The 25,141-nt window shown below is 38.1% G+C and overlaps 1 protein-coding gene across 11 annotated transcripts; it reads right to left on the reverse strand.

The window, feature by feature from the left end:
• Positions 1-2,080: 2,080 nt before the first annotated feature.
• On the reverse strand, positions 2,081-22,829 carry arfip2a (ADP-ribosylation factor interacting protein 2a). 11 transcript variants are annotated; one of them, XR_014534601.1, is made up of 12 exons: positions 22,447-22,674; positions 18,973-19,075; positions 17,115-17,138; positions 15,907-16,015; positions 15,746-15,808; positions 13,432-13,512; positions 13,149-13,264; positions 10,772-10,993; positions 10,098-10,255; positions 9,178-9,352; positions 2,873-3,594; positions 2,081-2,813 (listed from the first exon to the last, which is right to left on the reverse strand). XR_014534601.1 is itself a non-coding variant. In XM_083548061.1 (11 exons), exons 1-11 carry the CDS (start codon positions 22,470-22,472, stop codon positions 3,439-3,441), a joined length of 1,233 nt encoding a protein of 410 aa, XP_083404187.1. In that variant the 5' UTR covers positions 22,473-22,665; the 3' UTR covers positions 2,081-3,438. The 11 variants fall into 11 exon arrangements, 6 of the variants coding, with proteins under 6 accessions (XP_083404187.1, XP_083404189.1, XP_083404190.1 ...); XR_014534603.1 differs by lacking the exon at positions 15,746-15,808 and having other exon boundaries at positions 22,447-22,665; XM_083548061.1 differs by having other exon boundaries at positions 2,081-3,594; positions 22,447-22,665.
• Positions 22,830-25,141: the final 2,312 nt, after the last annotated feature.

Genomic DNA, 25,141 nt, shown 5'->3' on the forward strand with positions numbered 1-25,141 from the left:
TTACATTTCCAGCACGTATGATTTTGACTCAGAGTCTAAACTAAGACTGAATCCTATTCGAAGAGCTTGTCCATGTGTCCCAGGACCTTTAATTTAAACCTAGTCTATGTAATGGACTTGATTTACTTGCTCTGCATGCTTCGCTAAGGATATTTGTAACCTGTGAAACAATAAAGAGCAGGGAGAATAACTGATATTAAAAAATCATGAAAATTTTAATAATGAATTTCAAATTGTTTTTTTTTTTAAATAACCCAATAGTTCAATGTACTATGTATCTGACCCCAGTGTTTGCCCTCGTTGTTCAACATTGTGCTGAGAAGCCCTGCCAAAGTTGGACCAAGGTTGCCAAAAGCTCAGACTTTATGAAGTGGCACGGTAAATGTACAGCTGGTTGAAAATCTGTTGTTCACTTTGCCATTTTGCTCCCGACCCAATTACCCTATGCCATTAATGTCCTTTTTTTGGTTGATTTTTTACTTCCAACATGGGTGGTAAAGATGAAGGCAGGAGAAAGCAAAAACACATAATAGCAATGCAATTAATTAAAATACACCCAAAATCACTCAGAGAACTGCAGCTATACAGCTAATACTGACATCTGCTGGTTGAACACTTAATTGCACTGCCACAGCCTTTTTACTAAATGAAATAAATATACGCCAAACGCTATTTTCTAATACAATTGTGTGTGCAGCAGAGAGCAATGTGCAAACAGATGAAAACATTACATATGTTTAACTAGGAAAAGACAATATGTGTAAAAATGTGATACGAGATTTCAGTTTTTTTGTTGTTGCTTTTTTTTTTTTTTTTTTTTTTTTTTACCAGTGAGGTATCATTACTTATTATCTGCAATCTCAGTTCAGCAGAAGCAAAAGCAGTTTAGCTTTTTCTTTCATTTATCCTTTTATTTATTCATTTATAATGTGTCCAATAAAAATGTTGTCTACACTAGTTTCTTTAGTCTGGCAAAAAAGCATCAATGCATGTTTTTGGGGATATAATTGTCTCAAATGGGCGAGGATGGTTCATTTACTGGAATTTTAGTTGAAGACCCCTGTTCTATAACTTTCTTTCTCCTTCTCCTATTAGGGGTCGCCACACCGGATCATCCGTATTCATGATCTGTATGTTCGATTTGGCACGTTTTTTACACTGGATGCCCTTCCTAATGCAACCCTCCCCATTTATCCGGGCTTGGGACCGGCACTGAGAGTGCAACCCTAATGGCTGGGGTAGGTCCCCTGGCCGGGGATTGAACCCGGGCCACCGCGGTGAGAGAGCGCCGCATCCTAACCAATAGACCACAAGGGAACCAAGACCCCTGATCTATAACATGTCATAAAAAAAAGGGATGAGATTTTCTTCAAACTATATAAAAAGTATATATTGTAATATCCACACAAAATCAGAACGCAATGATTCCATTCACAATGAAAAAAATAAGGTAATTTTGAATTTGATGGCTGCAACGCATCTCGAAAAAGTTGGGACAGAGCCATGTTTGTTTACCGCTGTGTAAAATCACGTCTTCTGTCCATATACATCTGAGACCAGTTGGTAAAATTTTGCTAGAGGAATGTTGTCTCATGTGTTTGATAGAGGATTCAAGCTGCTCAGCACTTCTGGGTGTCCTTTGTTGTATTTTTCATTTCACGATGTGCCAAATGTTTTCAAATAGTAAAGGTCACAGTGTCCCAGTGTAATGTTTTTGTGGAATATTTGGACAGCAAATTTGGTAATAATTTAATTGAAAGTTACTGTTAGTTAGCTAACTTCTTTTTCTAATTACAAGGGCCATGTGGTAAAGCCAATTTGGTTACAATACCTAACTAATCACCCCCAATAATCTTAGAATAGCATCTCAAAGGGTCAACAGACCTGAGGAATGGGAAGCACTGACCTTTGACTTGCTGTGTCTTCAAAATGTCTGCTATACGACTTTCAGCTGATTTTCCTCTGTTTTGGATCAATACATTTCATGTCACGCGTTGGAGATTATATGATATAGTTTGGGAATTAAAACCCATAACAAATAATAACAGTGAATGATCAGAAAGTTGATGAGACGAGGACATCCTTTCAAACTGTGTTTAATTTGATATGTGGGACTTTACACTGTATTTTACACAAGAATATATATATATATATATATATTAATAAAACTCTTACATGTATTGTAAACAGTTATCCATGGCATGCCTTCGAATCCAATGCATCATACCAGAGAATACTCCTGTGCATGTACACACGGTTTCCCGTCACTGGACCGTATTCAGAGTTGACACCATTTAAAATATGACTTGGATATTTTACGGAGTGGAATTTGCCTATTTGCAGGTACATAACTCGATTTCCCAGTGTGTAGTTCATACTTGTTGGGTAAAAAATGCTGACTGGAGAAAAAAAAAAAGTGGGCGTTCTCTTAAATATAATGAAAGAAAGCAAGAGACAAGTAATTTGGAAATATTTGTTAAAAAGACTAACATGATGCTACATGGATAGCAAGATGATAATCATCTTATAAAAAACCCTTTGGCTGAATTTAATATAAATTCAATACATTTAATTTGATAATATATTTCATTCGCAATTATTCAGACACTTAAAATAGCACTTGATCCTGCACATCTGCACATCACCTGATTTATTTATGTAGGGGGGTGAAGTTGTAGCTCGGTGGTTAAAATGTTGGATTTTTGAATCAGAAGGTTGTGAGTTCAAATCCCAGCACCACTAAGCTGCTAATACTGGGCCCTTGAGTAAGGCCCTTAACCCTCAACTGCTCAGTTGTATAAAAAAAAAAAATTGTAAGTCCCTCTGGATAAGGGCATGAACATAAATGTCTTTTTTGGATGATATGCTTAATTATTTGATAGTTCTATTCGTCTGTTTAAAAAAGATCAACCTCAGATGACATTCCACCTTTTTTTTTCAGGATCTAATTTGATTCCAAAACTGAAAATAAGGTTCAATTTCATTGTAACATATTAGAAGTTGCCAGATTTAATACAGATTTTTGCTGGAGCCAGTATAACGCAGGCTTTTTCATTCATATTATGCATAGCCTTTTCTGAACAGCGCATAACGTCTGCCGTGTTGCTGAATGCAGATGTGCACGATGTCGGTACTAATTTATCATTCCTGAGACCACAACTCAGAATACGGCCCATTCTACAATAAAAGTAATTCGTTAATAAGCGTCCTGGGAAGTCAGCCATTCTGTCTACAAAAACAAAAATGCTATTATGTTCCACTTTTACGTCACATGACAAAATAAATTCAATACAAAGACAAAAGGCATGGGAGGCTTCGATCCTTTCTCGTTCGTCATAATGAACACACACGAAATCTGCCCGCACGTCTATGAATCTTTCCATCCTCCAGCCCGTCCGAGTCTCCCGAGGCTGAGGGTAAACATGTCTTATGGTTTTATTACTGTTCCTCCAGCCAGGACGGTCTGTCCGAGCCGGGCCGCTTCAAATTCACGCTGAATTGCCTGAAAGTCTGTTCGAGCTGCTGCTGGTTGCCGGCGAAGTAGGCTGAGATGGCGTTGTGGAAGAGAAGGAGCTGCTTGTGCATCACTTTTACCTGCAGGGCACAGGATTAAAACAGGACCATGGTGAATAATACACATTCTCAATAGTAATATTAGTAAAGTTCCCAAGGACACGTTTAATGAAGAAAAAAAAAAGCTTGGTCATAACATTAAACATAACTAAAAATGGATAAAACATACATTTAATATTTTGAGAAAAAAAAATTGAGCTCGTTTAAAGATCGCTGTGGTAGTAAAAAAAACTTGAATTTTACATTTCCTGGAAAAAAAATGATTGGTGTGAAATTCAACACCGGATGTGCTCTGCTTTTAGTGCACTAAATAAAGTAAATGCAATTCGTTACTGTACTTAAGTACCGTATTTTCCGGACTATAAGCCGCTACTTTTTTTCCTACGCTTTGAACCCCGCGGCTTAAACAACGAAGCGGCTAATTTATGGATTTTTCCTGGGTTTTTCCCGGTTTCACAAACTTCAAGTCAAAAAACTGAACCCCGTAACATTAGACCAATGAAATTACAGAACGGGTTTAAGGTGAACCAATGAAACTCTTTATATTAAATCAGATGCGCTCCCACTGAATCGGGCCGCACCACATCATAAATATGGATGATGTTCCTCTGACGTTTGACCTGCCGCTCACTCGGACTGCCTACAGGAAATGTGAATCATTCGTCACGCTGAAAACAACCGGGCATGAAAACACACTTCACCTGTGTTCTGAGCTGCACGGCATCGGGAGAAAAGCTTCACCGATGGTGATTTTTAAACGCACGACGATGCCAAAAGATAAACTCCCGAGAGAAATAGTTGTGAAAGGAAGGAGGAAGACGGTGAACAATGACTTTCTTGGTAGGCTACTGTTTAGATACAAGCCGTGTAAAAGACACTGTCTTTCGTTAAAGCCTGTGTAAAGTTCATTAGTTTCAATGTAGACATTTACGGCTTATTTATGTTCAAAATAAAAATCTTTGTAAAATTCAGTGGGTGCGGCTTATATTTGGGTGCGTTTAATAGTCCGGAAATTACGGTAGCTTTTTCACATATCTGTACTTTACTGAAGTACAGTGGAACCCGGTTATGTCGATGTCCTGGGGGGTCGCCAAAAAGCATCGAGGTAACCGATGATCGAGATAAACGAAAATCGATATGGGGGCAGTATATTAACGTGCTTGAAATTTCTTTATGTACATGATGTGCGTTAATAAATGAGAATGTGCATGCACGTGTTTTTGGAGGGTTTTTTTACACAACAGCGTTGCCGCGATTTGTTTGATGAAGGCATGTTATAAAAATACATACAGTACATGTTTATCTGTCAGGAATCCACCTGCCACGCCCCCTTCGGCCCCCTTCAGCGTGTCAGGTGTTTTCTCGGCCGCTTTCTCTGAAGCTCCCGGCTTCAATCGCGCACATATGGTGCTCGTTTATCATCATCACCAGCTCCTATTTAAACTTCCACACTCTCACTGTCCGTTATTGTTGGTATACAGTGGGTACGGAAAGTATTCAGACTTTCCCCCTTAAATTTTTCACTCTTTGTTATATTGCAGCCATTTGCTAAAATCATTTATGTTCATTTCTTTTCCTCACGAATGTACACATAGCACCCCATACTGACAGAAAAACACAGAATTGTTGACCTTTTTGCAGATTTATTAAAAAAGAAAAACTGAAATATCACATGGTCATAAGTATTCAGACCCTTTGCTGTGACACTCATATATTTAACTCAGGTGCTCTCCATTTCTTCTGATCATCCTTGAGATGGTTCTACACCTTCATTTGAGTCCAGAAATTTTTGATTATACTGATTGGACTTGATTAGGAAAGCCACACACCTGTTTATATAAGACCTTCCAGATCACAATGCATGTCAGAGCAAATGAGAATCATTAAGGTCAAAGGAACTGCCTGAAGAGCTCAGAGACAGAATTGTGGCAAGGCACAGATCTGGCCAAGGTTCCAAAAAATTTTTTGCTGCACTTAAGGTTCCTAAGAGCACAGTGGCCTCCATAATCCTCAAATGGAAGACGTTTGGGACGACCAGAACAATTCCTAGAGCTGGCCGACTGGCCAAACTGAGCTATCGGGGGAGAAGAGCCTTGGTAAGAGAGGTAAAGAAGAACCCAAAGATCACTGTGGCTGAGCTCCAGAGATGCAGTCGGGAGATGGGAGAAAGTTGTAGAAAGTCAACCATCACTGCAGCCCTTCACCAGTCGGGGCTTTATGGCAGAGTGGCCCGACGGAAGCCTCTCCTCAGTGCAGGACACATGAAAACCCGCATGGAGTTCTCCAAGATGGTGAGAAATAAGATTCTCTGGTCTGATGAGACCAAGATAGAACTTTTTGGCCTTAATTCTAAGCGGTATGTGTGGAGAAAACCAGGCACTGCTCATCACCTGTCCAGTACAGTCTCAACAATGAAGCATGGTGGTGGCAGCATCATGCTGTGGGGGTGTTTTTCAGCTGCAGGGACAGGACGACTGGTTGCAATCAAGGGAAAGATGAATGCGGCCAAGCACAGGTATATCCTGGACGAAAACCTTCTCCAGAGTGCTTTGGACCTCAGACTGGGCTGAAGGTTTACCTTCCAACAAGACAATGACCCTAAGCACACAGCTAAAATAACGATGAAGTGGCTTCACAACAACTCCGTGACTGTTCTTGAATGGCCCAGCCAGAGCAATGACTTAAACCCAATTGAGCATCTCTGGAGAGACCTAAAAATAGCTGTCCACCAACGTTTACCGTCCAACCTGACAGAACTGGAGAGGATCTGCAAGGAGGAATGGCAGAAGATCCCTGAATCCAGGTGTGAAAAACTTGTTGCATCCTTCCCAAAAAGACTCCTGGCTGTATTAGATCAAAAGGGGGCTTCTACTAAATACTGAGCAAAGGGTCTGAATACTTAGGACCATGTGATATTTCAGTTTTTCTTTTTTAATAAATCTGCAACAGTGTCAACAATTCTGTGTTTTTCTGTCAGTATGGGGTGCTGTGTGTACATTCATGAGGAAAAGAAATGAACCTAAATGATTTTAGCAAATAGCTGCAATATAACAAAGAGTGAAAAATTTAAGGGGGTCTGAATACTTTCCGTACCCACTGTATGTTGGTTCACGGCGGTCGTTGTTATCGCGCATGCGTATCCCGGTACGTGTCTTCCCACCGGCACTCTCTCACCGGCTGCTCTTTTCTTCCCAAAGCGCATCGCGGATTCACCCCCCGATCCTGCCGGTGTTCATTCTATGCTTTTGCTGCTCATCTCACGTTCCGCGCCGCCAAGCGCGGCTTTCGCCTCCCGTTCATCGCATAACATTTAACAACAAAAGGCATATGTGCACTAACTAACAGCAGAGATTCACCAGTATACAATACAACACCTGGAGCAGCTGTAAGGTTTGATTTTTCCGCCACTTTCGTGAGTTCTTCTGCGGCTGCACAGTGCCGATCGATATAACCGACGTTAAGTGGCAAATTTTTCCCCCCTTGTGCTCGAGATATCAGGGTTCGGCGACATAAAAAAGTCGACATAACCGATAAAAAATGCTTAGACAAAGCGAGAATTTGGCGGTTCCACTTCAAAAACGTCGACGTAATAGGGTTGTCGAGTTAACCGAGGTCGAGATAACCGGGTTCCACTGTATTTCCATTTAGTTAGAATTTTACTTCACTTCATGTCAAAGTCAAATATTTGACTTCTTTTTACTCAACTACATTTTGCAAAATTAGTTAGATTTCTTATTGGATAAAACCGTAACCCGGTCAAACACGCAGCAGGCCACCAATCAGGTTCGAGAGCGTGTTTTGAACTTGTTTTGATTCGGCGCTTGGTGTATCTACTTATCATCAGCATCCAGTTTGACATTTTAAGAGGAATAAATGATGAAGAAACTCCTGACTCGAACTCGCTACAACACCCGTGACCTTAATTACGCGATTTCTTTAAATAGTTGAAGGTTTCGGGCTAATTATAATTTTGATAGATAATTAGTGTTTAATTAATTAAAAACATTTTATTTTATATTCTATTGTTGTGCTGAGAGTCACATCCGAGTCTTTTCACAAAAACGGAGTTGATTAAGTAATGATAATAGGAACATTATCGCCATAATAAATCATAGTACTTTGGATACATTTACAAGTACATGTGAAGGCAAAAACTTCTGAACTTTAACTCAAAAAAGTGTGAAAGTTTAAAGAGACACTTCTACTGGATCTCTACTGTTACTCCGGGACATGGTTTGTGTACTTCATCCACCACTGGTGAAGTGATGCGCCTTCGTGCACCCTTAATATCAAGTCAATTTTTGTCATGATTTTCTGTGTTGATGAGGTCAATGACGTCATGCAGCGTCACTAGATTATCCAGCAACTGTCCAAAAAAATCATGGCTATCATTAAACTTAACTTAACGTCACTTAAATTGAAGTAAAACTGAGGTGATCTCATTTCGTCCTCCAGCCTTCGCTTGCTCTTTTGGCACTTAACTCGGCTCCTTTGCCTGTGTAAGGAATTTTAGAGTATTATGTGATTGCAACCTTATGTTTTGGAAACAGATAAACTCAATCAGTTTCCTTCAACTCAGATTACTCTTCAAAGTGAAGCCTTTTTGTATCCTTTTTTTTGTTTTATCAGCGCTGCATTTTCTTCCAATTTGAGTTGATTTGAAAGTTTGAATGTGTTTCTATAAGACTTCAACTCATTCAGCTTCCAAATACCTTGTTGTCTTACTACAGCGCATTCTTCATCGTGCTTACTTAGAGCCCTACCCTATACCAGGGGTCCCCAACCCCCGGGCCGCGGACCGGCACCGATCCGTGGGTCAATTGGTACCGGGCCGCACAGTAAAAATACATAACTTACATTATTTCCGTTTGTTTTATTATCTGATTTCTAAACGATGTTTTATTTTGGAAAATTACCAGATTCTCTCCACATCTGTCTATGACTCACTTTTGATGCATGTCATGATGCCTCTGTCACATGTCTTACCGCCATCCTCTACCTTCTTAAAGGGGCTCCGGCCGCTAACACATAATACATTACTACTAAATTCAAACCCCCAAGTGAGCAAAATGAACAAAAAAACAACACAGTGGATTCACGTTCATAATTATATTTAGAAAATACCAGTTTTTATGCCGGTCCTATCATTTTATTTTGTTGTATTTATCCACCACACCTTAGAGGCCGGTCCGTGAAAATATTGTCCGACATTAATCCGGTCCGAGGCGCAAAACAGGTTGGGAACCGCTGCCCTAGAACTTAGAACCATACTGACGAGACTGTGCTGAACATTTTAACATGATACATCCACGTCGGCACAACTTCTGATGATTTCAGGTGGCAATCGGCTCCCCCTACTGTATGAATTAAGTACTGCATGGTGCTAACACTTTTTTGCAGCAAGGAATATTTTCTCATAACTTCATACCTCAAGTAATATTCAGAGATATTCCTGATATACAGCCATCAGCATCATAAAGCTAATTTCTTCAAACTTATTTCGCAAATGAACTAAATTCAGAAACAAGGATTAAATCCTAGTTCCTCAGATGAGTGAGGATTTTGACCCATATGAAATAGAGAAGAAAATAAACTAAAATGTACCTTATTCTCCTCCAGGAATTTGAGTTTGATGGTAACGTCGCTCCGTAGACGCTCATACTTTTCTCGGTGGATCTGGTACTCCTGCTGCGCGAATTCGATCCGCACCATAGCGGCGGCATCACGCGGGCCAGCGCTCAGCTCCTCCAGGTCTGTCCTATAGGCATCATACTCCAACCTAAACACACACAAAGCATTCGATGTTCTTATTAACACTGGAGATGTAATGAAGAAAAGCCCCATAAAGTGAGAACAGGACTATTTAAGCTATTTATGACATTCAAAACACACATTCACTGCTTTGTGGTTTAAATGATATTGATCCCTTTGTTTAGTCAGATTTTTAGAATCATGAAGATTTCTGTATTTTTACTGGCTGAACTATTGCAACATATTGTTTTAGAGACAAATATTTGTCCAATGGGAAAGTGGGATTAGGATCAGACCCGCAGCAAAACTTTAAATGGACAAAAAAACAGGGCCTTTTTTGGGCTTATAGAAAACAAATACACTGTATGGACAAAAGTTTGCGGACACCTGCCTATAAGAATAATGTGTTTTTTGAAGATTCAGTTCCACATTTACTCCACATTTATGGTTATGATAACCTCCACTCTTCTGGGAAAATGTACCACCAGATTTTAAAATGTGGAGATCTGCGTATGATTCCTTCAGCTACGAGGGTGTTAGTAAGGTCAGGTAATGATGTAGGTGAGGTGAGGAGGTCTGGGGTACATTCAGCGTTCACATTCACCCCAAAGGTGTTCAGTAGGGTTGAGATCAGAGCTCTATAGCAGGAGATTTTTCCACTCCAACCAAAGTGAACTGATTCATCAAGGACATTACATTCAAGGTCAAACTGTGTAAAATGAATATTCATTAACCTTCTATTACCCAACAGACAGTGTGCTTCAGATCTGTACCTTGCGTTCTCGTACATCTTGATGGTCATCAGCGTATCCTCAATGGTTTTGTTGACCAGCGTGTTGATGCTTGACACGAAGAAATTAACTGCGCCCAGTAGCGTCTCTCCGTTCTTACACAGCAGCTTCTGAGTCTCTGCGTTGAAGCCGAACTCGTCCTGGTAAAGGTTTCCATGTGCCTTTTAGTTACAAATCTATAGTCCTTTTTATATACTGTCTATTGATTAATACACCTGGTCATAAATTAATCAAAGATGAAAAAAATTAAAATAAAATAAACCCATGATTTTACACTTAACAGTCTATCTATCTATCTATCTATCTATCTATCTATCTATCTATCTATCTATCTATCTATCTATCTATCTATCTATCTATCTATCTATCTATCTATCTAGGTAGTGCTACATTTAGTGCATTTTAACTCAAATACTAAATCAATCATAGATTTTAAATCCAAGTAAAAAGTAACTATTGGTTAATCTGTAAGAATGAAATACGTAATCAATAATCGAGAACTTTCTAAGAGTCTAAAAGCAGCAGAGAACACTTTCATGTTCAAGTGTTTTATACCCAAAATTGATGAGGATTCGTTCTCTTCACCACAATCATATAAAACAAGCTCTCCAAGACCACATCTCCTACTAGAAAACCGGGCACTGTGTTGCGTTTACCTGGAGTTCTGGAGATTTCTGGCTCAGATCAGCGAACGTGTCTCCGAGGGCCTGCTGCGTCTGCACGACGTTGTAGAAGTGAGTGGTAAGAGCCTGCGCCAGTCTCAGAATGTGCTCGTATTTCTGCTTGGTTTCACGCAGCATGTCGATCTGAGCCTCGAGCTCCAGGTCCACGGTCCGTGAGCCACGCCCAAAGCGCTCCGAGAACATCTGCTTCGTGCACTGATGGAATTAGAGGGAAAGCAAATGCTGATATACTCGCACAGTCATTCAGGAGATCAAGTGAAGCAGCTTTATCAACCAAAGCTTCATTTACATATCATTTACATCGAATGGACATTTCCCTCATGCACCATAGAGCTTTTTCATTCCTTTTCAAATCTTTCTTTACTTAAGGTAATTGTAATTTTATTTGTACATTACATTACATAGCAGCTTTCCAGAATAAAAAAAATTATATTCTAAAACTATATATTTTTATTAAGTCCCAATAACTTGATCCCTAATAAGCGAGATAGCGGTGATAGCAGCAAGAAAAAAACTCCCTGAGATGGTATGGGGAAGGACCTTTTAGAGAAACCAGACTTTAAAAGGAACCAATCCTCATTTGGGGGACACAATGTCCATTTATTTTTAATGTCAAAGGTGTCAGAAATACAATACAAAATTATATATAAAATATATTATATTTATCATTATTTATCATACCATTATCATTTTCATTTTATTTGTCACATACTGTACACATTGATACAGAGTATGTCATTGTGAAATTCTTGTAAACTTAAGCATTAAAAGAAATACAATATAAAGCTAAAAAAATACGTAACAATAAATAAAATAAGTATAAAAGTATATTACAATATAATCTGACTAAAAGTATGGGGGAAAAAAAGTAAATTTTTTCCTCTAATATATATATATATATATATATATATATATATATATTTAAGAAAAAAATGTATATGTATATACACATACATAAATTAAACAGAATTTATATATATATAATTTGTATATTTACATTTAAAGAAAGAAAGAAATACTACAGCAGGATAAGGTTCAGTGTAATTGACACTTCACACAGTTTTAAGGTTACCATTAATGTACAATATTGATCCATGTTAATATCAATTATGTCCTACTACTTCTCAAGAGTCCAACAAGAGTTTTTGCTACGTTCTTCATACAATAGCACTGTTTTGCTTTTTTAATTCTAAAGAAAAGGTAAGATTTCATCTTAAATATTTCAATTACAATTGCTTTCTAGTCTTCTAGACTGGGTGGATTGAGTTGAAGCTTTCATAATAGTTCCATTATCGTGGAGGTTATGAATAGAGGTGAACTAATTTACGGATACTGATAGCTAAGTTGGATCGTAGTTGCCGATAACTGATTAATCAACTGATAGTTTTTCAAACGGAAACTGAATAAAAAAACCAAAAACAAACATAACACTCCATGAAAAAAATAGTATTGAACTTTATTACAAAAAAAAAAAAAATTCTGAATCATGAAAATGTGCTAAATGAAATAAAAACGAAAATATTAATTATATTAATAAATATTGAGGAAAATAAAAGACACGCATTTAAACTAAAACAAAAAGTAACACAGCAAAAAATAAAAAGTTACATCTAAAATGAATAAAAAAGTCACTAAAAATAAACAGCATTTGGCATCAGTGATGTGCCTCGATGCTTCGTTTAGTCCATTTAACTAAACACTGTGTTTCCCCACGGACCATTTTTACTGACGCACTTCCCGCTAAACTCTGGAGCGCGCTGTACCGGAGAGCACGGAAGACGCTGCAGAATTAAAAAATGGAGGAACGGGAAGAAAACAGCGAGTGTGAGAAGAAAATTCAGGACAAAGAAAACGGCAGAAAGTTTACAAAGTTTGGGAAACTACATTTCAAACTAAAACGTAAAAACCCCGTACAGTGCGGTAACGGTTTTAAAGCAATTTTGAAATTGATTTTTAAAAATATTTGTATTAATTTAAATACGCGGATTTAGAGCTTTTCCGGAGACAAGAAAACCCACATCCCGTTACTGTGTGCGATTTAATAAATAAATACATGAGTGAGAATAATTTAATTAAACAAATATTTTCCCATAACCTACTCTACTCTGGCTGCTGCTGAGGGACTTTTTATTTGTAAGTTGATGTAATATGGCTAATAAAACATTGCACTAAATGAGTTTAGTTTTTTATCGATATCCTTTCACGTAATTTCAGCAATAAAAATTGACATTTTTCTAAGAAGGAAACGTGATCACTCGATTAATCGACTCGAATAATCATTCGAATATTTGATTAGTAAAATAATCGATAGCAGCAGCCGTACCCATGACATGATTATAAGGACCCATACCTTATATGTATTAATGCTCCATTTCTTCACACTGTCAAATTTCTCGACTGCAATCCCACGTGTGGCCTCCTCCGACATCATGCTTGGATTACTGTGACTGTGGTGCATGCTGGGAGCTACAAGAAACGACAAAAGGATATTATTGCGTAAAAGATCATGAACCTGCTGATTTGTACCGGAAAGGTCTAAAGGGGCCACGTTCACCATCGACGTTATATATACTTAATGCTGATGATTAAACAGAAGGAAAATGTTGTGAATGACAGAAGGAACACTGGGATACCTGAGTAATGTTCTGGCTGACACGATATCCGAGCAGCTGTTGAATGACTGGGTGGAAAATCCCTAGGTTTGGAGCGAAGGTCTGAAATGAGTGAAGATGAATGGAAAATAACGGTGAGATTGGAGAGGTTCTTATTACGAGCACTGATTTCTCCTGATAGAATGGAGAAATTGCTTGAGCATGCGATGAGTTCGATGGCGTTTGTGTGAGTTTTAGAAAAATTTACAGAATTGATATTAACAGCATGAATGCTTTGAACAAGCCAGTGAGAGGATGGGATGAGTTGAGGAGAAAAGCAGTAACTCGAATACAAATAAAAAAATGGTTGAGGCAAATTATTTTGTTTAGCCCATTTCTCTACACACAGAGCATTGTTCCCACATGGATCATTATTAATGACGCACTAGACACTAAACTCTGGACCGCTCCGGCAAACACAGAAGATGCTGTGAGAAGATTCAGGACGAAGAAAACGAAAAAGTTTCCAAAGTTTGGAATCATTTGAAACTAAAACATAAAGAAAACACAATATAGTGTGTTTACCTTTTTTTTCAGTCATTTGAAATTTCTTAATATATATTTTTTATTTATTTAAATGTTTGTATTTGCATTTTGATGTAATAGTTAATTTTAGGCACTAAATATAGGCAAAAATAAAAATTTAAATTTTTCTGAAAAGAAAACAAATTATTATTATTTTTTTTATTTTTTTATAGAAAAACCTAATTTTGTCTTGTATATTTAGTATTGTTCTTTAATAAAGAGAAATAACTTCTAATCCGAATATTCGATTAATCGACAGAATACTCAATTACTAAAACAATTTATAGCTGCAGCCTATACATCATAAAGAAAAGATGAAAAAGTGTGCAAGTAGCGAATCAAAGAAATATGGCGAAAGAAATAGAAGCACATTAACTTTACAACGCTGTGTTGTGGTGCAAAGTGTTTGGGGTTAATGTTCTTCAGATAGTATGCACAAAGTACAACGAGTATAAAGTCCAAAAGGCATTTAAGACAAATTTCCTGCACCAGAAACTTATAAATCGATTGACTTTATTTGACGTTTAATTTGACTCTTATTCAGGATCACATATCATTTTTTTTCTGCTTTAAAAATCCTCATATGATCATAATAGTGGTACATAAATTGTCAAAAATGTCAACCAATGAAATTGGTATTTATCATAAAAAAAACTTTTATTATTTTAAACACCAGTAATAAAAAAGTTAAAATAATTGTACTATAAATAGGAATTTTTCTTAATTTCATTGTACTAAACTTCCTTTCGGCTTCTCCCATTAGGGGGCGCCACAGCGGATCATCCGCATGTTTGACTTGGCACATGTTTTTACGCTGGATGCCCTTCCTAACGCAACCTTCCCCATTTATCCGGGATTTGGACCGGCACTAAGAGTGGCTGGGGTTGGTTCCCTGACCGGGGATCGAACCTGGGCCGCAGCGTTGAGAGCGCCGCATCCTGACCACTAGACCACCAGGGGACCTTATGATTTCATTGTACTAAATGTAAAATAAATGCTTAGTTTTTAATAAAATATAGTCGTTATAATAACTATATATTACTAAATATGACTCTATTAATACAATTCAATCTAATTACATTTTAATTAATGAAGTCCCAAGGTGAATAATTTGGAATATTCTTACGTTTTGTGAACACCCCAGAGTTTTGGGGTGAATAATCCTCCCCCTGGACCAACAAGATCCTCCCTCAACTGAGTAAAGTGTTATTGATGGACTTTAGTGCTTCAAAAGATCAGCAAGAAATGCTTGAGCTGAGGTTCGGAGGTAAGATTTTCAAAAGATTGACTTTGTAATGGATGTAGAATTGAACAAGCAGCCAGTGTAGCTTGAATAAGACTGAGGTGATGTTCTGGGACTTCCTTTTTCTGACCTAACTGGTGTTACTACTTAAAAAAAGAAATAAATAAAACATTAATGGACATGAAAGGATTTAAATGAAATAATAGCATCCTGATATTCAGCTTCTTCAGTTTGACCGATATCACAGACGTTCTGGTGCAACCTTTTGTGCAAACCTTTTGGACACTTTATGTTGTGAGAAACATAAAAAACAGCAATAAGAGACACTGTTGTTAGTCTTTCCATCGCAAACTAGCATGCAGTTGACATTCTTGGGTCCTCAGCCTGTAGACAAGAAACTTTCTACGGTCAGTAAAAATAATGTCAAAGATCTTCTCCCACGTGCACTTCGCTGGTAGAAAGTTGGAAGAAAGAGCTGGAACAAGAAAGATATAAAAATAAGTTTTTATACAAGGTGCATAACGACACCTGGTTTGGGGCCGTTTCCACATCTTCTTTCAAAATACCCCTCGTTGTAAAGTATAGATGGGCCTGAAAGGCATTTCAGCGAAAAATAAACGAGGTTTGGGGGAAGGATTTTCAAATGAGAATAAACGACATGTGTTGAAAGACACTTGAGGGTCACACACCTTTGATGGAACCAGTGGGGATGATTCCCTCGGCTGATCCTCCGTATCCCCCAGACACAATACTGGTCTCGTTTAGGTTCGGCCCAGACACCATCACCTGCTGCAGGTCCTGAACATCATAAACACCATCATCACAGTTCAGATAACACCAACACCACACACATTCTAATAATTAAAGCTAAATTGTAGAGAAAAGCTTGTGCCTTTACCCAATGCAACTTATTTTATTTAGGACTCAGGGGCAACTTGGTGGTGCTGGGATCTGAACTCACAACCATCTTATCAAAAGTCCTACATCATAACTACCACTTCTTTTTATTGATGTACCGTTTATTTAGTAAATCATAATGCTTTAAATATTTCTAACAATATATAAAAACTACGTGTGGATTTCTGTAAAAATTTCAGGGTTTATCATCTTAATCCACTGACAGACAATAAACAGTGCATTAAACCTGACCATCACTTTCCTGTAGAAAGACTTCTATTAGTAACATTTAGACAAACGCTTACAGTGGAGGGAGGGAGGAAGGAATGATAGAAAGGAAGGAAGTAAGGAGGGATGGAGGAAGTAAGGAAGGAAGAAAAAAAAAAAAGGTAGGATAGAAGGGAAAGGGGGGGTAGGGAGGAAGTAAAAACGGAAGAAGGGAAGTAGAGAGGGAGGGAGCGAAGAAGAAAGGAAGGAAAAAAATGGTAGGATAGAAAGGAGCGAGGGAGGGAGGGAGGAAGTAAAAAAGGAAGGACCGGAGGGAGGGAGGGAGGAAAAAGAGGTAGGATAGAAAGGAGAGAGGTAGGGAGAGAGGGGGGAGGTAGGGAGGAAGTAAAAATGGAAGGAAGGAAGGAAGGAAGGAAGGAAGGAAGGAAGGAAGGAAGGAAGGAAGGAAGGAAGGGAAAAAAGTAGGATAGAAATGAGTGAGTGAGTAAGTGAGTGAGTGAGTGAGGGAGTGAGGGAGGGAGGGGGGTGTAAGGAGGAAGGAAAAAAGAAAGGAAGGAAGGAAGGAGAAAAGGCAATTAAAACAGCGAACGAGACAGTGCAAAACCCACACGGCTCTTACTTTTCAAACACAAACATACCCACAAGCATTTTGAATGTTTAAGCCCACGGCAGTTTTATGTGATAAACACTCAGAAGGCATATGAGACGTGACGCTAATCTAAGAACACGCTGCCACTTTCTCCTTTATCACAGCCACTCACAGACTCCCTACCTTCCTCTCTAAGCTCCAGTGAATCTGTGCAAAAAAAAAAAATAAATAAATAAATGAGACATAAGGACAAAACACGGCATGTCAGCATGCAATCGAGACAGAAATCTAAGGTTACACACAAAGACCAGACAGATTTAAAACTAAAAGCAGAAATCTGAGACAAAATATTTGTTCCTTGGTATCACTTTGTATTTTGCCTCAATCCAATACTTTTGTGTGAAGACTAAACAAGTAATAGCTACAGCAATTAAATAATGCTGGGTGATAGTAATTAGTTATAGTAATTAGACATTTGTATAATTTTTTTTATACAAAAACTTTTTTTTATAAAGTTCTATAACTTTTTCAGACCAACTAACAGTGATCTCATTTATACTAGAAGTCAAACAATTAATCAGTTTTGCAGATTTTGTCAAAAATCGATTCTGATAGTTTTTCCGGGTTGCGTCTGTGCTGGAAGGGCTGAGAAGGTCCTCTGTTATTATACAGTACAAGAGCGGCCTCTAAAGGCGAATTACTAACATTACATGCTTGTATTTTGACAGTGAGACTGCACATTGTACCTCATTCATGTTAATTCATAGTGCCTTAACTAGAGTTAACAGATTAATTAAAATTAACAAACAATAAACAATACTTCTAAAGCATTTATTTACGTCAGTTACAAATAGAATCCTACTGTAAAACATTACCATTTCATATCAATCTAGTTATGCTTAAAATAGTCATTTTTAAATGTCTTCACAAAGTCCAGAGCATTTTAATTAAATGTATTTTTAATTCTTGTAATAATGTTCAGTGCTATTTTACATGTAGTGGTATTTTTTTTAATTTAGTATCCATTCTAAAAACTAATCAGTTACCAGAAAGTATGACCCAACATAGCTATTGGTAAAATCCACTATCAGTCGACCTCTAATTTAAACATCCATGCAGTTGAGTGTTAAGAGCTTTGCATTTATTTATTTATATTCACATTTATTGCATTTGGCAGACCCCCTTATCCATAGCAACTTACATTTTTGTCAACTGTACAACTGAGCAGCTATGGGGTTAGGAATTAGAGCTCAACCGATATGGGTTTTCCTGTGGCCGATGCCGATATTTAAAAATATGACCGATATGTGATGTCGATTTTTTTGGCCGATTTGTTTTTCAGCTAATCTGCATGTTGAGCAGCGGCGGAGCTCATCGGTGAAAAAAGAGAACTCTGACACTTGTTGTCATTCTTGCTCTCGTCTTTTGCAACTGAGCAGACAGGATTGGAAAAACGACATGAATCTGTTCATGATTGCGGCAGTTGTAAACATTGCTTGCTTTACTTAATTTTTTTTTACAGTTCTAGCTTTTACGGTTTCCCTGTTTGGATGCGGAACACAGATTACTGCCACCTGCTGGTATGGGAAAGTTATATTCTCTCACGCAAGCGCTTCCCACGGTTTGGCAATTTAAAAAGGCAAGAACATTTGCCCATTTAATCAGTCGGCCAATCAATCTGTCCAGCTCTATAAGGGAGCTTGCTCAGAGGCCTGGGAGTGGGAGCTTGGTGGGGCTGGAATTTGAACTCAACCTTCATCTCCAAAGACCATTGCCTTAACTGCTAAGCAACCCCCTCCCCTTGTTCGAGGCCCCAACAGTGATTTTGGTAGTGCTGGAATTGAAACTATTCCAATTCGGAGTTCAACATCCACTGAGCTACCACTTTCAAACTGTATATTTTACTCCACTGTAATAGCAGCCACTGATTCAGACCTTACTCAATGTCAGAAATTATTTGCCACATTATGTATTTTAAGTACTAAGATTATATTGTATCATATCACCCAGCTCTTTCCCAAGCGTAGTTGTAAACCCTTACCTGCTCGAGACTGTCCTCTTCTGATGTCCTTGTGTCTCCATTGCTGTTGATGGGGATTTCCATTGTAGCAGCTTTGCTCATGATGCTGTCTGTCATGGTGGACCTTCACAGAGAACATACAGTGCAAGCAGTCAGTGAATTCAAATGATTTAACAACTCTAAGTTTGGATTGATTCAAGAGTTCCTACCTATTTTGCACTGAACCCTTTTTTCGAGCTAGACATGCTCCTGAGATACCAGCAAACCCTATCCCCTTCTGATCTCCAAACCTGCCTTATTCATCTTGATTACCTACTTCTGGAAGGAGTTCTCTTCTTGGAAACCACTCACTGCTGTTGAGGATGGCTCCACAAGAGCAGCCTAAAGATCCATAAAGTTTCTGTGGAGGGTTAAACTCAAGAACTATAAAGATGATTTTAAGCTGTGTTTAATATAAACAGTTTGATACAATTGCGTGCGATGGAGCTGCCAGAAACAGTTTTGCACTCAAGTGTCCATCAGTGAGCACTTGATAGCCTCGACTGTTGAATCTATAATGAATAGATCTTTCATTCTGGTAGTTTTTTTCTTGCCACAATTGACACTGGCTCACTCTTTAGGAATATATATATATGTGTGTGTGTGTGTGTGTGTGTGTGTGTGTGTGTGTGTGTGTGTGTGTGTGTGTGTGTGTTTGTGTGGTATTAACCCTATATCTACATACAAGTTTTTTTTTTTCTTTTTGGGCAGCAGCAACATTTCTGGAATCCATCTTTACGATCTTTCACATCTGGATCCTTATGTGTATTCTTCTTGACAAACTTGTCCAAGCTGTGTCAGATTATTATTATTATTATTATTATTATTATTATTATTAGGGATAAACTTCTGGACATTAAGACATAAATTCACATTTTAAATCATTATTGTTTTTAAGTGAATTGAATTCTGATTGCATTGAATTGAATGATCTCGCCAATCAAACATTCAAGAAGAACTAGAGTTCAAGTACTACAATAAGAAAATTGTTGAGGCCTAAATTTGTGTATAGACAATTTTAGAGTGCACCAGACGTTTGACAACGTGTATATACCATTATTTATATATATATATATATATATACACAGTGAGGAAAATAAGTATTTGAACACGCTGCTATTTTGCAAGTTCTTCCACTTAGAAATCATGGAGGGGTCTGAAATTGTCATCGTAGCTTCATGTCCACTGTGAAAGACATAATCTAAAAAAAAATAAAAAATCCAGAAATCACAATATATGATTTTTTAACTATTTATTTGTATGATACAGCTGCAAATAAGTATTTGAACACCTGTCTATCAGCTAGAATTCTGACCCTCAAAGACCTGTTAGTCTGCCTTTAAAATGTCCACCTCCACTACATTTATTATCCTAAATTAGATGCACCTGTTTGAGGTCGTTAGCTGCATAAAGACACCTGTCCACCCCATACAATCAGTAAGAATCCAACTACTAACATGGCCAAGACCAAAGAGCTGTCCAAAGACACTAGAGACAAAATTGTACACCTCCACAAGGCTGGAAAGGGCTACGGGGAAATTGCCAAGCAGCTTGGTGAAAAAAGGTCCACTGTTGGAGCAATCATTAGAAAATGGAAGAAGCTAAACATGACTGTCAATCTCCCTCGGACTGGGGCTCCATGCAAGATCTCACCTCGTGGGGTCTCAATGATCCTAAGAAAGGTGGGAAATCAGCCCAGAACTACACGGGAGGAGCTGGTCAATGACCTGAAAAGAGCTGGGACCACCGTTTTCAAGGTTACTGTTGGTTATACACTAAGACGTCATGGTTTGAAATCATGCATGGCACGGAAGGTTCCCCTGCTTAAACCAGCACATGTCCAGGCACGTCTTAAGTTTGCCAATGACCATTTGGATGATCCAGAGGAGTCATGGGAGAAAGTCATGTGGTCAGATGAGACCAAAATAGAACTTTTGAGTCATAATTCCACTAAACGTGTTTGGAGGAAGAAGAATGATTAGTACCATCCCAAGAACACGATCCCTACTGTGAAGCATGGGGGTGGTAGCATCATGCATTGGGGGTGTTTTTCTGCACATGGGACAGGGCGACTGCACTGTATTAAGGAGAGGATGACCGGGGCCATGTATTGTGAGATTTTGGGGAACAACCTCCTTCCCTCAGTTAGAGCATTGAAGATGGGTCGAGGCTGGGTCTTCCAACATGACAATGACCCGAAGCACACAGCCAGGATAACCAAGGAGTGGCTCTGTAAGAAGCATATCAAGGTTCTGGCGTGGCCTAGCCAGTCTCCAGACCTAAACCCAATAGAGAATCTTTGGAGGGAGCACAAACTCCGTGTTTCTCAGCGACAGGCCAGAAACCTGACTGATCTAGAGAAGATCTGTGTGGAGGAGTGGGCCAAAATCCCTCCTGCAGTGTGTGCAAACCTGGTGAAAAACTACAGGAAACGTTTGACCTCTGTAATTGCAAACAAAGGCTCCTGTACCAAATATTAACATTGACTTTCTCAGGTGTTCAAATACTTATTTGCAGCTGTATCATACAAATAAATAGTTAAAAAATCATACATTGTCATTTCTGGATTTTTTTTTTTTAGATTATGTCTCTCACAGTGGACATGCACCTACGATGACAATTTCAGACCCCTCCATGATTTCTTGCAAAATAGCAGTGTTCAAATACTTATTTTCCTCACTATATATATATATATATATATATATATATATATATATATATATATATATATATATATATATATAAATAATGAAGGGACGTTAACATATATTGTTTCCAAACAAACTTGTATAATGATCCTGAATAATATTACCTGTCATAAAGTTTCCAAAAAGAGCTCACAAAATGTTATTAGGCCATGCCATTATAACGGTGTATGTTAGGTTGCCATTTGTATCAGATTTAAGAGGAATACCGGATGTGTTTTGTTTTTTTGGGGGGGATTTGAACCCCATTTTAGGAATAAAAAGGCCTTTATCACTATTAATTTTCTTTGAAAATGATTTTTCTCTGTCTGTATGCATGCCATTATAAAGGTGGATGTTAGGTTGCCATTTGTAACAGATTTAGGAGGAATACCGGATGTGATTTTTTTTTTTCGCCCCTCCTGCACACAAAATGGCCATGACACGTCGCAGGCAGCATCAGTCTTTATTTTATTATTTATTTTTTTTTTTTTTCTTTATTTATAGTACCTGATCTAACACGGCACGTGCAACATCTGTAGCCACACATACACAGCGCAAAGAAAGCATGCAAGATGTTAATCCAGATGTTATACCACATATACCGAGCTATTAATGACTGCTATGCGGAAGAAAAAAGTATTTTATGACATGCATATACATGATATAAGACCAGATCTGTGTTTATCATATACATATTTATTATATTCATGCTGATCTATTATACAGATCATCTATAAGAAGCTTGGCATGATGCCCTCTGCTGCTTTACCTGGAATCCGGTTCCAGATGGATCATCGATTTCGGATCCGCTTTGTTGTTTTTTCCATATAAACCGGTATGCCGATATTTTTTCAATCAAGCGTCATGTAATAAAAAATAAATAATATATACAATCCGGTGTAATATATATTAAAATATCTATCTCTCAATCGCTTGTCTTGCCATATGCAAAATCCTCCTGGCTTTTTTTTTTTTTTCGATAGGAAGTGACGTCACAAGAGGCGCTGTGGTCTGTCCTGTTATGATGTCAGTAGTTTTCATGATGGTCCACACCTTCCTTAGGTTTTAGTTTAACCCTGGACATGTCTCCTTTCAAACTGCATGAAACAGAGTATATTGTTTTGATCAATCTGGGCAAAATTAATTATTTATTAAAATAAAAAAGGAAAGAAAGAAAAAAAAGAAAAACAGATAAGATGAACTTGCCACATGGTGTCAGCATCATCCCAGGAACCCAGGAACCTCCTTCTCCTGCTTTGGAATTGAGTCCTTAGTCAGCAAGATGTTCTTCATTGCTCTATGATCATATATATTTTTGTCATCTACATTCACATACTCGTGTGCTTTTCTCGGCGGAGGAAACTAGTAAACCCAGAGGAAACGAGCGTGATGAAGTGGTTTTCTTTCCCCTCCCTAGGCATTTCCTATGCATTAGATATTTGTATTAATCAATTACAATGATATTTACTTGTGATCTATCAGTAAATGATTTTCTTTTTCCCTTGTGTTTAGTATCTCAGGATCGTGTTCGCTCACCACCACGTTCTGGGTTTAATTCCCAGGCAACGAATCCGAGCTCATCTCAAGCCTCGGTAAAAATCTCAGGATGAGCATCCGACGAAAAACCTTTAGCGAATCAAGTATGCAGACCAGTGCTCTAACCCTAACGTGAGCAGCTGAAGGAAAACAACTACGGTAGATGATTAAGGAGTTGAAGTTGATGTGAATATAAAGTGGCTTTATATCTAAAGCAGTGGTTATAATAGTGTTTATTGAATGTCAGGGGTCAATATTTGGTTGAAGAACCCTTCTAGACCTTTTCTAGAACCTTTGCAAAGAGCCAGGTTTTTAGGCGAAAATTTCCAGATCTGAAAAGAAATATTGTACACCACAAGTTGTTCCTTTGAGTCTGCAATAATCGAGCTTCATGTTTTACTTGGGTTAGGAGACTTTTCCCAGTATGCAAATGCCATGTCTGCCAAAACTGCTGACCGAAAGCGTTTGATTCCGACCCTTTCAAACATCTTGTTCCTATGAACAAGGTGGAGCAACAATGAAACATCTGGATGCTGAGAACTGTTCATTTTCTTTTCATTCATTTAAAATATTCAATAGGGATGCCAATACGCACCCCTCACTATTTTACGGGTTCTATTAAAATCATGTTTATTGGGTCGGTTGATTTTTGTGTGATATATATTTCATGTAATTAATTTTGAACATTGTTTTGAAGGGTGCCAGTAAATGCGAAGTTAAAGAGCTGAGACATTATAAACCTGGAATCAAGGATTAATATGACACAAGTTGGCAAACCGTGTTTGTAAGTGTTCATCAGTAGCTTTCACAAAAAAAAAAAAAATTGACCTAGGACAAATATAAATGCCAGAAACAAGTATAAATGTCAAATCAATATGTAATATCTAATGCATGCTGCTGTGTGAAACAAGAATCTAAGGAAAAAAACACTATATTTGAACTGACTGGAACTAAAGCGTATCCAGCGAGTTGCCAGTTCATTACACATCCAGTATTGAGCTGTACCTCTGCTGGCCTTTAGTACATCACCAATTCGCCTGAACTTGATGCATTTTTCTAAAATGTTAGACCCCACAGAAATGATTGTATTTCCCATTTGGCACAAATTGGATGGCCATACCGTCTTGCTGAAACAATCCTTTCCACCTCTCCTCAAATATACCTGATCGAGATGAGATCTGGGGACTGAGGCAGTAAAATTCATCATCCATGGAACCATTCGGTGATAATATACAGTATGGTGATGATATAATGTAATCATATTCTAAAAGCATCTATATGAGGTCAAGTCAAGTCAAGTTTATTTCTATAGCGCTTTTCACAACAGACATTGTCTCAAAGCAGCTTTACAGAAATCAACAGTGTGTATTTATCCTTGATGAGCAGCCTTGGCGAATGTGGCAATAAAAACTCCCTTAGATGTTATGAGGAAGAAACCTTGAGAGGAACCAGACTCAAAAGGGGAACCCAGCCTTATTTGGGTGACATCGAGAGTTTGATCATAAATCTTGAACTGAACACTGGAGAGTGAGAACTAACATGAGCACTAACATAAGGGTAGAAAGGATGTTGGTCAGCAACACTGTTCAGAATTTTGGTACCATTCAGACAATTAGAAGTCTAAATGTTGGGGAGATGGTAGTTCTTATTAACTTAATTAACTTAATTAATGAGGGGAAGTGGTAGCTCAGTGGTTAAGGCTGTGGGCTACCGATTGAAAATTTGGGGTTCAAGCCCTGCTATTGCCAAGCTGCCACTCTTGGGGCCCTTGAGCAGGGCCCTTAACTCTCAGTGCTCCTGGGTTGCTGTGTCATGTCTACATCACTGGGATATATAACAGAAAGGATTTCACTGTGCTGTAAAGTAGATGTGACAAGTATAAAGCACCTTTCTTTCTTTCCTTTAATATTCACAATTAATTATTCCTT

This window comes from Silurus aristotelis (genome assembly GCF_946808225.1).
Source record: "Silurus aristotelis genome assembly, chromosome: 8".
Taxonomy (NCBI): domain Eukaryota; kingdom Metazoa; phylum Chordata; class Actinopteri; order Siluriformes; family Siluridae; genus Silurus; species Silurus aristotelis.

Coding starts and splice junctions, on each gene's coding strand:
- arfip2a (XM_083548061.1), bottom strand. CDS start 22,472: ATGATCCATCTGGAACCGGATTCCAG. Junction 9,353..10,097: donor AAGATGTACGAGAACGCAAG/GTACAGATCTGA, acceptor GTGTGTGTTTAG/GTTGGAGTATGATGCCTATA. Junction 3,595..9,177: donor AATTCCTGGAGGAGAATAAG/GTACATTTTAGT, acceptor TGTGCCCTGCAG/GTAAAAGTGATGCACAAGCA.